Source organism: Protomyctophum parallelum (assembly GCF_964188405.1).
Source record: "Protomyctophum parallelum genome assembly, chromosome: 16".
NCBI lineage: Eukaryota > Metazoa > Chordata > Actinopteri > Myctophiformes > Myctophidae > Protomyctophum > Protomyctophum parallelum.
This window is the reverse complement of record NC_139711.1, coordinates 32092490-32107034: the sequence shown is the minus strand read 5'-3', so window position 1 is coordinate 32107034 and position 14545 is coordinate 32092490. Positions and strand designations below refer to the sequence as shown.

At 41.6% G+C, this 14545-nt stretch overlaps 1 protein-coding gene across 1 annotated transcript in view; it reads left to right on the top strand.

The window, feature by feature from the left end:
- Positions 1–14146, top strand: part of jakmip1 (janus kinase and microtubule interacting protein 1) — a 30988-nt gene extending 16842 nt beyond the window's left edge. Inside the window, exons 10-22 of the mRNA XM_083785929.1 lie at positions 1611–1739; positions 2602–2730; positions 3161–3244; positions 4404–4466; positions 5700–5798; positions 7396–7497; positions 7989–8042; positions 8155–8220; positions 9042–9110; positions 9690–9767; positions 11567–11773; positions 13818–13883; positions 14081–14146. Of these exons, the coding sequence (XP_083642055.1) occupies positions 1611–1739; positions 2602–2730; positions 3161–3244; positions 4404–4466; positions 5700–5798; positions 7396–7497; positions 7989–8042; positions 8155–8220; positions 9042–9110; positions 9690–9767; positions 11567–11773; positions 13818–13883; positions 14081–14131 (1197 nt within the window). The 3' untranslated portion in view covers positions 14132–14146. The remainder of the gene's footprint in view (positions 1–1610; positions 1740–2601; positions 2731–3160; positions 3245–4403; positions 4467–5699; positions 5799–7395; positions 7498–7988; positions 8043–8154; positions 8221–9041; positions 9111–9689; positions 9768–11566; positions 11774–13817; positions 13884–14080) is intronic.
- The last annotated feature ends 399 nt before the right edge of the window (positions 14147–14545 follow it).

The following is a 14545-nucleotide window of genomic DNA, read 5'->3' as shown; positions in this document are numbered from 1 at the left end:
GTCTGAACAAACATGCAACACACCATTTTTGTCCCCCTCCATCATTTATGGGATCCAGTCATTGTCGAGCCGTTTTATCTTCTTTGAGAACTGTGCCTTCTACCTGGAGGTAGCTCGACAACTTAAAGACCTCACCTGACTACAGATCTGACGAGAGCCATGAATCTACTTTGAGTCTACTCTGAGCCTTCTTGAAGGATCGGATTCTTCACCGTTAGTGTGTGTGTGTGTGTGTGTGTGTGTGTGTGTGTGTGTGTGTGTGTGTGTGTGTGTGTGTGTGTGTGTGTGTGTGTGTCGTCGTGGGTGTTTGACTTGGCTAAACAGTCGTTGAACTTAGCATTGAAGGATTGTTGTGCATGGTATAGATCTGCTGGCACAGGTCCATGCACGTTGTTGTGCACAGCTCCCGTATAGATTAGCATTGGGTTCTGTACTAGTGCAGTATGTCGGAGTACATCCTCCTCGTACTCTATTTTTCCGCCTTCATCTGCCTGTGTGCGCTGGTCTGCCTCTACTTCTCTGGCTGCCAAGAGATGACCTATAAGCATGATGGTAAGCACAGGATATGTACAGTATTATGTATGTAGTACACCTAAAATCCTGGTCCATTTGGTTGGTTTTTGGTCTTTGGTCTTGTTTCTTTAGAACTGAGATATATGAGAGTTGACAGCATCAACTTGAGGATCAGAAATAATGTGGGATGTTTTTTTTATTGGATGCTTGATGTGTTATTAAAGCAATGAGGCACCAGAGGCTGTGGTTTACCCTGGATTGTAGAATGGTATATGATGCACAACACGCTTCTCACTTTCTTGGCACTTCTAAAGTCACATGAAACCACTGCCTGGCTTATTGGTTTTCTAAAATGTTTTCCAAGTATGGCAACATGGAAATCATATACATAACTGTATATCGGAATTAAAGCAGTTTCTAACTAATTTAATCTCACTATAATAGGCCTACCTGTACAAACAAGAACGTTGCTGTTGCAAATGCTTGGAAGTTACTAAACGCTACATGTCATGGTATCTGCCTGGTTTTAAAGTGATTTGTAAAACCTTGCACATACACAGGATGAAAAGAAGCACTCCTCTTAGGCTCTTACCTTGCCACAGGAAAAACTAAATCAGTAATGCACCCATGGAACATTACGAATATTGTAAACAAGACATTGGCAGAGTGATTGTGTATCAATCGAGTATTTGACAACAGGACTCAGAATCCAGGACTGGAATGATCAGTTTTAGAATGAGTAATAGACTTTTGCAGCACCTGTTCATGTGTGTTTTGGTAAGCGGTGACACTGTGTGTGAGAGTGTGTGTATACAGTATTTGTATTTATTGGGAGCTACACTCCCTCTACCAACCTGGAGAGAGTAATGGACTGACATCATGCTTCCTTCAAGCCGCTTTTTGTCAAAAGTTTCCCCGGTTGGATGTAGCGAGTGGAAGGAACACGTTATTCCAACCAGTTCCTTTCCTCTCCCTAGGGGAATCGAAGGGGACACGGGGAGAACATGCAAACTCCACACAGAAAGGCTCAGATTTAACTTGTTAGATTTTCATATAGTGTAACAGCATGTATCTCTGTATTTTCTCTTCTCTCATAGAGGCATGTTGTGGAGACATATTTTGGATTTGATGAGGAGTCGATAGATTCTGAGACCTCCTCTCTGACCTCCTATAACACTGACCTGACAGACCGCACCCCTGCCACGCCAGAGGAAGACCTTGAAGATGTAAGAGAATCCTCTGTTTGGAGTCATTTTATTCAACTGTTTGTAAAATAAGAAAATCACACCTGTATGAAGTGAGTGGTGCTCTTATGATCGCACATCATCTCATTCCGGCCAATCACAATTTGCGTCCTTACCTTTGTCATCAATGTTGCTTCGTCATCAATAATTTACACTATGACGTAAAATTGTCCATTAACAAACACACACACACGCTCTTATCATCATGCATCACATTCCGTGCTCAGCCAATCAAATCATCACAAAAGTCATTCCGGCCTATCACTTTTGGCGTCTTCACTTTTCTGCCCTCACTTTTATCTTCCATAATGTACTTTGCTCAGCTAATCAAATCATCGCTATGGGGTGATCAGCCAAGCCGATGTTTGTATTCAAACAAACCCAGAAAGCTGAGCATAGGAGGGGCTAGCGCCCCTCAAAAATCATACCTGTGTGAAGTGAGGGGCATCCACTGTATTTATATCGGCCACATGACATCTTAAGTAGTCATTTAGTGCCCTAAACAGACATTAAATTCCATAGAACTGGCAAACGATTTACGTCGTAAGTGCTCTAAACAAACATAAGAAATTCAATACACTTTTCTGCCATATGACGTAATGTTCAAATCACCTCTCAATAAAGAGTGTGTGTAGTAGGAGGTGGAGGTCATGAAGCGGTTAATTATGGTTGTGTGTGTGTGTGTGTGTGTGTGTGTGTGTGTGTGTGTGTGTGTGTGTGTGTGTGTGTGTGTGTGTGTGTGTGTGTGTGTGTGTGTGTGTGTGTGTGTGTGTGTGTGTGTGTGTGTGTGTGTGTGTGTGTGTGTGTGTGTGTGTGTGTGTGTGTGTGTGTCCCTCTTCCTCAGGGCGTGTCTCGCGAGGAGTCAGAGCTGCGTTTCCGCCAGCTCACCAGGGAGTACCAGGCCCTCCAGCGTGCCTATGCCCTCCTGCAGGAGCAGGCGGGGGGCTCGCTGGACGCCGAGAGGGAGGCCAGGGTGAGTACACTCACAGCTGACCTGAGTCTTTATCAGGCGTGACCTTCTGACACCACCCCTTTCCCTCATAAAGAGTCTTGTAAGCCTTTAACCAAGCAGCATCTCTTACAAAAAGCTTTAAATACAGTGATTAATTGTATCATGCACACTTCCTGTATACCTTTACCTTTAAGCTAGATTTCTACTTGGTTGCGCACTGCATGTCGCAAGTTGAAAATAGCTGATCTACAAGCTCACAACTCGCAACTCAATGTGCAGCTTGCAAGCTTCTAGATCTGCTATTTCCATTGAGTGACAATGTGCACAATGCCTTTTTATAGTTTCTCCGCCACAGGGTGGAACGCCAGGCATCATCAGTCCCACTGTTAACTTGTTGCCTTGGCGATTTCCACACTGGCTCCCTAATTGGTGAATATTGACCCACCCACAGACGCGTGAGCAGCTGCAGGCAGAACTGAACAGCTGCCTGGCCAAGATGGCTGACCTGGAGAAGGCCTTGGCGGAGAGGGGGCAGGTAACAAAGACGTCCTCATTGGCCCTGCTCCTTGTCTGTCTGGCCGCTCTGCTCCTGGCCTGGCACTATGCCCACAGGGTGTGCTGCAGACTCCTGTGATGTCACAACCCTGCTCCTCCTAATCATGCTCCACGCATGCCCTTTCTCCTCATTGGTTTCTTTTTCTTTCTGGGTTTTAAATTCAGCAGTTCAACAGGAGACCGAATCCAATTTGATCTGTTTACACAATAAAAACATTGATATGATGTAATTTTATCGTACTTCACTTTAGTTGTAGATGTACAAACGGACATGAATGAATCTCAATTCATTCATTTCTAACAAAAGTTCATGATAAATCAGTTTGACTGAGAACCAAGCCACATTTTTTGAGTTACGGTGCACAATATTAGCTTTTGTTGGAGAAGCTTAATAATATTAAGAGATCTTGGTGTGGAGCACTTTAAAGATATATTTTTTTGTGTTTTGTGCCTTTATTGATAGGGTACAGTAATTAGAAAGGGGGAGTAATTAGTAGGGTACAGTAAAAGGAAAGGGGGGAGAGATGGGGAGTGACACGTGGCAAAGGCCGTCGGGCTCGGGGGTCGAGCCCGCGGCACGCCGTCCGACTGGCTTGGCAGCCTACTGTAGGTGCCCGGACGGTTAGCTCAACCGTCTGCCTAGCCAGCCGGGCGGCGTGTGGAGCACTTTAACGAGAGGTTATAATAAATTAATAATGAGGAATGTTAAAGATATTTAAGTTCATATCTCCTGCCTTTGTTCTGAATGAGTTTGCACTTTTGCTTGTCACTGCATCTTCACTGCATGTTGCCTGTTCCTCTGTGGCTTGATTCACTGTGTGCTGGCATTGGCGTTTTGTTAACCCTGTTCTTCTGTTTATGTGAACACTGAATGACTGCTAATGGAACTCTCACTCATCTGTAATCACGGTAGTGGACTGTCCCTCCCTGTTGATCAATAAACTTGAGTTATTGCCATTCTCTCCCCGTTTGCGTGTCTTTGTCTGCATGCACGAGCGGTATACTATAGATAGTTTTGTTTATTTCAGTTATACTTATTACACTCCTGTGAGCTTGGGTTCTTTGTACATCTAACGGTACACTGTGTGTGTCTGAGTGTTTTACATGATGGCTTTGTGCTTTTATGGTTCTGATGGCAGGACTCCAAATGGATTGAGGAGAAGCAGTACCTTCTCAGGACTAACCAAGAACTCCTTGAAAAGGTACGTTCTCACCATCAACACAAAAGCATTTAGTGGTGCAATAGTTTCAGATCTTTTCAAAATAATTTCAGTTGATGGCACGATGAATACACTTAAGTTGCTGCGAGAGTGAGGTCTAGCCAACACCAACTCGGGATTCCTGGATCGCTGCCCTCCACAATTTCCTATCCAACATCAGGTTCTTGAGCTCTTTGAATACACTTAATTAAAGTCAGTGCCACAATTTTGGTACTTTTTCAGTTTTTGAGGGGCGCTAGCCCCTCCTATATACAGGTTTAATGTTTGTGTTTAGTTTAGTTTGTTTTAAAAACACCATTGACAATGAAGGGAAAATTTACGTCATCTTGTCCCTAATACAAACATTAAATGCCATTAACAATGAAGAGAATTTAATGTTTGTTTTGACACTGTTTGTTTTACATCACCTAATCAACATGAGTTAGACTTTAATACATTGGCGCCCCTCACTTCACACGGGTATGATTTTTCATTTATTTACGGAGTCAACATTACTTCTCTAGTCTTCTAGACCACCCGCCATGTTGGAAATGTGCAAAGATGTGTTCCATATGAATTTGTGCTCTCAATAATATATGTCAATAAATGTTCAATAAATAAATAAAATAAAAATATTGTGCATGTAGCAGGCAGCATAATATGAAATGTTTATGAATTAGGTGGTCCTAAGGTGCCAACATGGAATGCTTAAAGGAGAATTCCAGAGTAGTCGTTTTTCTTACCGAAATCTGACTTTAATATATCCAATAACGAGTGGTACACATGAATTATTACATAACATCCAGAGTGCAGCGCAGCTCAGACCGGGTGTGCTGGGTCTTATGAGACTCTCTCGCCTTAGAAGCCCCGTTAGGACATAACATGTCTGTACGTCTTTGGTCTTTATAAAAGACATGTACAATTTTTTGTTTTTTCAAGTGATCTAAATGCATCTAAATAGGCGATTTTGCCTAAGACCCAGCGTGCCCGGTCCGAGCTGGGCTGCGCTCTGGATGTTATATAATATTTCACTTGTACCATTGATATATTTATGTCAGATTACGTTAAGAAAACGGCTACTCCGGAATTGTCCTTTAATCAACTGTGGACCAAACGACAACACCAAGGACATCACAGCGTTCAGGAAGAGCTCTAATAGGACTGTGGCCTTATTAAGCCATTTCATTGTGAAGGTGGTGTGTTTGTGCGTGTGCGTGTGCGTGTGCGTGTGCGCAGATGAGTGCGTTGCAGCAGGCAGAGTCTCGGCTGCAGGCGGAGGTCCAGGATGCACGGGACCAGAATGAGCTGTTGGAGTTCCGAGTCCTGGAGCTGGAAGTAAGAGAGTGCACCCCCATCAAGCTGCCACCAGGGGCCGACAGCAACAATCACACCTCCAGATGCAGGACCTACATACAAATAGACACACTTTGACCATATCGATACAGCAACCTCTTCTTTGCTTCCGAGTATGACGGAGGAGCTAAGAGGCTGCCTGTTGCATATGGTCAATACAAAGACAGAGACACATGTCCGTTTTTCACTGTATGTAACCACAGTAGCTCCTTTAGCATGTCATCTGCCTGCCCACAACCCCCTCAACTGAACTGGAATGTCTTGTTTTTTATTTTACTTTTATGATTTTATGTAGAGATGAATATAATTTTAATGGAATAAAAATGTATTTAAGTTTACCGTACAACCCATATCTATCTGTTCATTTTGTGCCTCACATCCTTGCATGTATTTTTCTTCATTTTTAAATGTTTTCAATGTTTACAGCCAATGCACTTTTGATTGTTCTCAAGTGATCATCATATCTCATACTGTACTGTATGTCTGCCATTCATTTTGGATTATATCTGTTTTACTGATTATAGTTAATTGCAGCAATGAAAAGCTGTCATATCTGTAACTTTGTGGTTCTATAACTGGCAGGTGTAGACATAGAAAGAAGCTTGATAACGGGTGTTTATCATCAGTTCAATAATCAAAATTCACACCACCTATAGTTTATCAGTTATTGTATCTACATGGTGCTCTAACTGAATCCATGGACAGAACATCATTTACAGTGATGGCGTTCCCAACATTCATCTTTATCTTGAGTTTTAGCATGCGGGTTCAACATCCAACTGCTTTGGTTTGCATCTCCCGTTTAAAAGCCTGCATTTCCACTATACTATTTGGGCAGATCGTGACCATGCGTTCAGTGCCATGTGAGTACATTTCATCCTACAATCACCCACTTCCCAATCCTCATTACATGTCGTGCTCATTCCCTCACTGCAAAGCACCATTTATAATACATTTTATACAAGAGCAGTGGTTTTCAAACTTTTTGTGTCCTAGGCTAGGCAATTAAAAAGGCACACTTGTACTAGGAAAATGGAAGATATGCATGTTCCGTGATGCATTGTGAGCTCGTAGATGGCCTATTTTCACTGTTTTTGAACAAACATTTATTTTTGTACATAACCTAACATAATTATGATGCCCCAATTAGTGACACCAGGTTGAATTATATGTTAGTATTTTTATGGTATAGAATTTGCCATGTATTGGGGAACGAGTTCCCACGAAGTACGGATATAGACTCAGGTTATGTGCGTGACATCATAACTGGAAGTTATGTGGAAACGCCTACAGAGTGTAAAAAAACTACTTTTTGGCCTTGACAGTCCAAACAGAAGTCCTATCTGATCGTTACTCACTTTACCACTCAATTTGCCACTAACTTAATGCATACGCATACCCTCTATTGTAAAGAAAAGAGAGAGAGAGAAACAACGAATCCAAGGCACACCTGGACTTGTCTCACCAATTCACATACGATTTGGTAACCACTGTAATAGACTTGCGTTTCACCAAGGGAAAACCTGTGTGTGGTTGTGTGTGTGAGATGATGTGTAACATGGCCCTATCTTCTCTATAGGAGAGGGAGCGCAGATCTCCGGCCCTCAACCTCCACATGTCTGCCTTCCCTGAAAACAGCAGCAGTGCCCTGCAGATCTACTGTCGCCAGGAGGGGGTCAAGGTGACACGTACTTACATGAAGCAAAGATACACCAAAACATTCATCAAAATAGTGACGAACAAATGTCAGATAAAATGTATACTGTACGTATAAGACAACAGATACCTGCACTGATGGATCAAAAGTGTTTCATCTGTTAGTCTTATTGATAAAATGTGTTAATTCTTTCCCTCAGCACATGTACTGTAGTATTCTACTTCAAATTGAAATGTATCGCCACACATCACAAGTTTACAGGTGAAAAGGAGTGGGTGAAATTATCTTTCCCATACAATTTTCCACAAATGGCAGCTAAAACAATCATATTCATTCCACAATACAAATACAAATAATATACTTGTATTCATATATTTGCACAATCACTCACTGTCCATTACACAACACATGAAATGTATACAGTAAACATCAGCGTTACAAGGTTCAGACCCTGACATAGACTCCACAGTCAGTGAGTAACATGGGATGTGTGGATTTGAATCTATGTACTGTAGGATGTGGTCATTCCTGAACTGATGAAAAAACTGGATATCTTGGGAGACAATGGGGTGAGTTATAATAGACTTATAGACGGCTAATGGAATTCTATGAGATCCATCTGTTACCTTGTATTTGACCTTTGACCCTGATACTAATAGTAGCTTGTGGCGTTTTCCATAGAATCTCCGCAATGAAGAGCAAGTAGCCGTGATCCAGGCAGGAACGGTGCTCTCCCTGTGTGAGAAGGTCAGTTACCTGTTCTGTTCTTTGTCTATATAGAAGTGTCTATTTGTACGTCTCTAAATGTTTTGATGAATTGAACATGGTGGACCCTCTTGTAAACAAGTGTAATGCTTAATTGGGTCGTCCACTAACAGTTAACAGTCTTTGTATTCAGTTTGTGCTTGAAATGTACTGTAATTCTGCAAACTGTTAATAAATATTTCAATCAATCAATCAATAGAAAATCACTGTCATAACATTCTCCTGACACCTAGTGGACAAACAATGTGATGTGTAGCGTCTCCTCAGTTTCTGATTTCCTATTATTTGAGTGGTGCAACCACTCCAAGGAACAGCAATGTCCGTGTTCACCTACCTATGTGACTATGAGCACCAGTATGACTGAGTACCAGTAGGGGCGCTGTTGTGCCAGAAACAGAGAGAGAGAGAGAGATAGTGCTGCACTGTTGCCTGCTAATAAGAGAGAGAGAGAGAGAGAGGAGGAGGGGGGGGTGGGAGAGAGGGGAGTTGCACCGCTCAGTTCACACAGGTGTGATTTTCATACAACAAGTGGCTCCTGGTGGTACCACCAGTGCCACTTTTGTTTCTAAATGTAGCAAACAACGATCAGCCATCTATGACCCAGGAGACCAAAAGGGGAGATAATTGTCATTTTCCCATCTCTTCTGTAAATTGTACTTTTTGTATGCTATGTTGATGAATTGAAAGGGACACATTTTTTTGTGTGTTATCCTTTTAGCTTTAATGTCCTACTGTACCACATGCTATTTACATTTCTGACTAATAATGTATTCAATCAATCACTGTGTCTTTGTCCCCTCCAGTGGTTGAAGCAGATAGACAACACAGAGGCTGCCCTTACTCAGAAGATGATAGACTTGGAGAACGACAAGGTGAGAGACAGATTCAGCTAGTTCCAGATCCTAAAAGGCATAGTCTGATACTCAAACTGGATTTCATTTAAATCAATTTAGACCCGGAGCATTAACAGTATAACTTCAGATTTATTCAAAACGGGCATTCTATGTGATTATGCGTTCATCAATCCATTTATGTCAAAAAGGATGTCTCTAGGATGCAAAATCCTGCCCAACCTATATCCCCTGATACTGTATGTATTGGGCCTTCCTGTTGTGATGATGACATGTCCTGTGTTAAAATAATATGCCATGTACTTCTCCAAGACGAAAATAGCAAGATATGCCACCTCTGGTTTACTTTGTGTGTAGTAGCTGTAGTCAGAGACAAATCAGGAGAAAGATCTACTTTATTATCAACCTTTCTCTGTCCCAGCAACACACTCTTGCGGGATCTAGCACCAGTAAACATTGGACATTCACCTCCCTGGTAATCGCATGGAATTTCCAGGGGGGGCGGGTGGTTCACCAGGCTACCATTTCGCCTCTAGTGGCTCCAATTGGGATAGTGTATCTTCCTAAATTGAATTAATTATTTATCTTTGGTTCCTGCAGGATCTGTTCAGTAAACAGAAGGGCTTCCTGGAAGAAGAGCTGGACTACAGGAAGCAGGCTTTGGACCAGGCTTACATGGTACGGAGCCTGGAACATTTTGGACTTCTCTAGCAGTGGTATAACGTAACTAAGTACATTTACTCAAGTACTGTACTTAAATACAGTTTTGACGTATTTTTTAATTTATTTCCAATTTTCAATACTTTTACTTCTACGCCACTACATATCTAAAAAAAAACAAATATTTCCCACTTAACAATGCGAGCTTGTGAGCTTGTAGATCTGCTATTTTCAAAAGATTTTTATACATTTTTATAATTTGAAAACTTGTGAAATGGGACATTCTGCATAGGTAAAGTAAATATTGAATTCCGTACTATTACTTTTAGACTTTTAGATTCCACATTGCAGTATTGATACTTTCACTTAAGTATAATGTGAGAGTACCTTTTCCACCACTGAGTTTGTTGTCAGTCACACAAAAAACACTTTCTTGACCGTAGTAAAGGCCAAATGGTTTCATTATACAATATTTCAGCACTGACTTAGATGTGCATTTTTCTTAAAGCATGAAATAGAATCCTTCATACATCATCCGCCCTATTCACACCATAACGGTAAACTTGTCAGTCATGTTTTGTTGGGATACTGCATCTTTCACCAAACTGTGCTCTGTTAACGATAGATACTGTAGACACCAGGGGCTTATCTGGGGCGCTTGGCTGCTGGTACACTGGTGTCTATTGGCTGCGTTATGTCAAATAAAGCCAATCACTGGTCTAAATCAGTTTTACTCTGGAGCTCAACAAGAGTATGGGCAATAATGAACGGATTTCCCTCTTCTGTTATCTTAATTTAAAACCTCACTGACTCCAATAGCCGAAGAGAATAACTTACTTGCATCACTGTCCACGTGGGTTTAAACCATTTGACTTGGTCAGTTGCTTCTGCGTTGGTTTGTGTTTATGGTACGACTTTACAGCAATGATTTTAGCAGTTTATTATGCATTAGGCCATGATTATGATGATTATACAATGTTTTCCTCTGGGACCCCAATATACATTTATTTATTTATTAATGTGTTAATTTAACAGAGTGTACAAATGGAACCAAATGTACCCGTAAGGTTCCACTGGTATATTGTATGCTTTCAGACGTACATAATCCATTTGGACCCCAGGTGGTCCCTGGACCCCACATTGAGAAACAGTGGGTTAAAGTGTAGTATTTAAGCATTTGCACCATGAGCTACAAACGGGTTCTTTCTTATTACGGTGTAGCCACTGCGTGGGTGCGTGCTTGAGTGCGTGTGTGTGTGTGTGTGTGTGTGCGTGCGTGCATTCCAAGGTTATTATAGTTTTCCCTTACTTGTTTTATTATTTTATTCCCTTTTTGAAATTTGTTTGCACTTTCAGTTTAGTTTTGATACTTTTCTGGGTTTAGTAGTTTATTTTTATTTATTTTTAAAAGGCTTAGTTTTAGTTGAGTTTTTATACATTTTAGTGTTAGTAAATTGTACTGAAATAATGGGGAATTCAGGGGCAAGATTCAAAAAGCTCAGAAAAATATCGAAAATAGCAGTTCACAAAGCGCTGCAATGCGACGCCACATGAGCTTGCAGATCAGCTACTCCTGCTGTTTCTTAAAGACTATAAGGACAATGTTCTCTTCGATACACATAGCAAGTTTCAGTTAGTTGTTTTTTTGGTAAAGCCTTATTTTAATTTTAATTTCGGGTAACTAAAATGTGTTTGTTTTTTGTTCTAGTTTTAGTTAATTCCTTTTAGTTAACTATAATAACCCTGGTGTAGGTGTTTATGAACCTGTGTGTGTGGTGTGTGTGTGTGCTATACTTGCGTCCGGCGGCCGCCCGCAGCGGATCGATGAGCTGGAGGCCACGCTGTATAGCGCGCTGCAGCAGGAGCAGCCGGGCGGGGGCGTGGCTGAGTCGCTGACAGACAGGCAGAGGGAGGAGCTGAGGCTGGCCGTGGACAAGCTGCGGCGGCAGATCCTCCGGCAGAGCCGGCAGTTTGACAGTCAGATCTTACAGGAGCGCATGGAGCTGCTCCAGCAGGCCCAGCAGGTAAGGCCCTGTCATGGAGCTGCTATTGAAAAATGGAAATAATAGTAAAGTAAAAGTATACCTCTGTAAATGTACTTTCCACCACTGGCCCTGAGACAACAACCTGCAATCACCAAAGCTCTGGTGTGGAGAAAAAGATGCAGTATCCCTACCTGTGACCACTCGTGTTTAAGTGGAAGATGGCAAGTGTGTGTATGTGTGTGTGTGTGTGTGTGTGTGTGTGTGTGTGTGTGTGTGTGTGTGTGTGTGTGTGTGTGTGTGTGTGTGTGTGTGTGTTCTGCATCCCTTCACTCCTCAACCCTCATAATAGTCATGTGACCCCATTCCCTGGATGCACTGAAGGGATCAACCAAACTCATTTGAAACACTTGTCGCTAACATTACCATGATGTCCCTTATCCCTTAACTCAATACATCTACCTAACTGACCACAAACTATACTAACCTATCAATATAAGGACAAAACACTAGAGGAATAACATGGACACTTGGACAGTGTATACGATGTTTACCTGTGGTCCAGGCTAATGAGATATTCGGAAGTATCTTCAACAGGCTCATGTCTTGCCCAGAACTTCATAGATTATTTAAAGCAACTTCCGCCACGTTAAACATAGAGGAAGACAGTGACGTGGCTGTTTGAGAGCTGTGAGGTTCTCCGTTCGATCCGTGGCTCTTAATGGATTCATGTCGAAGTGTCCCTTGAGCAAGACACTCGCCCGGTGAGGGTGGTACCCTGCATGGTTGCCTCCAACGTTGGTTGGTCAAGCGCTTTAGATGAAGGTGCTATAGAAATTGTAGACCATTTAGCTTTTACAACATTCAGAATTTCTTCCCACAATCCCACTTCAAAGTCCAATAAAAGTGTTACCTGTTAGTTACGCCTGTACAGTAGGTCTTTATGTAGGCTACACCCTCACCCCCTCCAAGTCTCCCAGCTGACTCTATATGGTATAGTGAGCCTACTGGAAGTACCTTGGTTTAGGTTCAATGTGCTGAGAAAATGTGTTAGTGAATGGCTTTCTTTTTTTTCACCCAATTTTGGACCTGCCTCATTGGAAACAAGCAGATCCATTCCTTCATTCAGAGATAAAAAGCTCCCGTTTCAGTTTAACGATTTCACGCTGATCTTAGTTTGTTTGCAAGGGGTAGATTGAAATCCCTTTATTTTGCAACAAATTGGAAAGGCATATTTTGGTTGAACAAAAGGGAGGATTTTAGTGGCTCGATGAGACATGTTCGCTGTAGCCAAGAACACTGTTTACAGGGCCTTGTTAGTTAATCCGCTTTCTCCCAGTGTGCAAATGAGCCACTCGGGTTTTACATCTCACAGATGAAGTCACTTCCTCCTTTTACTGATCTGGCATTCCAGTTTCCATGACAGGCCATTCTTAAGCCCAATACATGCTTCGTCACGCGGCGGTGTCTCACGGCAGGAATAGCCAACCGACAAGCTCACAACGCGCCACGGATGCGACGCGTTGTGAGCTTGTAGGTCTGCTATTCTCTGCCTTTCTCGGCGCATGGCCGAGCATAAATTGAGCTTTACTTGACGCTGGGCAACAGCTGCCATGGAAACCAAGGGCATGGTGGAAAGGAGGCAGGATTTTGGCGTAGATGCAGAAGTGGTTGGCTTGCTTAAGATTCTCATTATCTGTTTCACCACACAGTTGCCCTTTCAATAAAACAGAATGAAACGGTTACATTTAAGCAGCTGTTTCCCTGCTGTGTAATACATCTCATATCATCACATCTGAGAAACTTGTATCTCTATTTTATTTTTTTAATCCGCAACGCAAGCTCACAACTCACCATATTGTGATGCATTGTGATTTTGTAGATCAGCTATTTTCGAAATTGTTTAAATATTTTGTCTAGAATTTAGGAAAAGTGTCTGTGGGGTTTATGACTACATTGTATCCATTGGAACACGTGGTTCTTTTTTCCATTTCCTGAAAAGTAACAATGTTTGCCATGTAATGCATACATTACAGTATGAACAGCTGGCCAGCATTTCACTATTCCTGTCTTGTTTGCCTTGCAGAGAATTAGGGAGTTGGAGGGCAGGATTGATATGCAAAAGAGACAAGTAAAGGACATAGAGGAAAAGGTACTTGTAATTTTACTTATTTTTTCTGGGAATACATTTTGTCATTGGCTGATAGAAATAAGCATGCATGTTGGACAGATGGTTTAGCTACAGAATGCATACTAAGAGAGACAGACTGATGATACTATTATGCGTATTGATGATCTTTGTCTTCCTTTTCTTTTGGCCTGTTTGTTAAACCCTTTGTGTTTCTTTAGTTTTTGTTCCTCTTTTTGTTTTTCTCTTTAGCATTTATTCTTTGGCCTTAATCCAGGAGACGTGGACCGATATCAGGTATATTCCATAACAATCATCACTTCACAAATCAAAATGAAGAGTTAGTGTAGAATTGTATTGTCCAGGTACATTTGCATTTTATTTTATTTTACTAAATTATTTTTTACTAAAGTTCATCCCACTAGAAAGACATTTAAATCAACATAATTAGTACAAGCAGAGGTGAGATGCATGATGAATGTATAAATAATATTTATACATTCATCATCGTCATCGCTCTGTTTGTACTAATTATGTAGATTTAAATGATTATGTATTACATTTTTTGTCTCCTCAGGTGCTAAGGTGCTCAGGTGGCAAGAGAGGACAAAACACAAACTTTGTTTTTTATGCATTTCTAGACAGCTGTCGATACCCAATGGCCTTTTTGATACACATGCACTTTT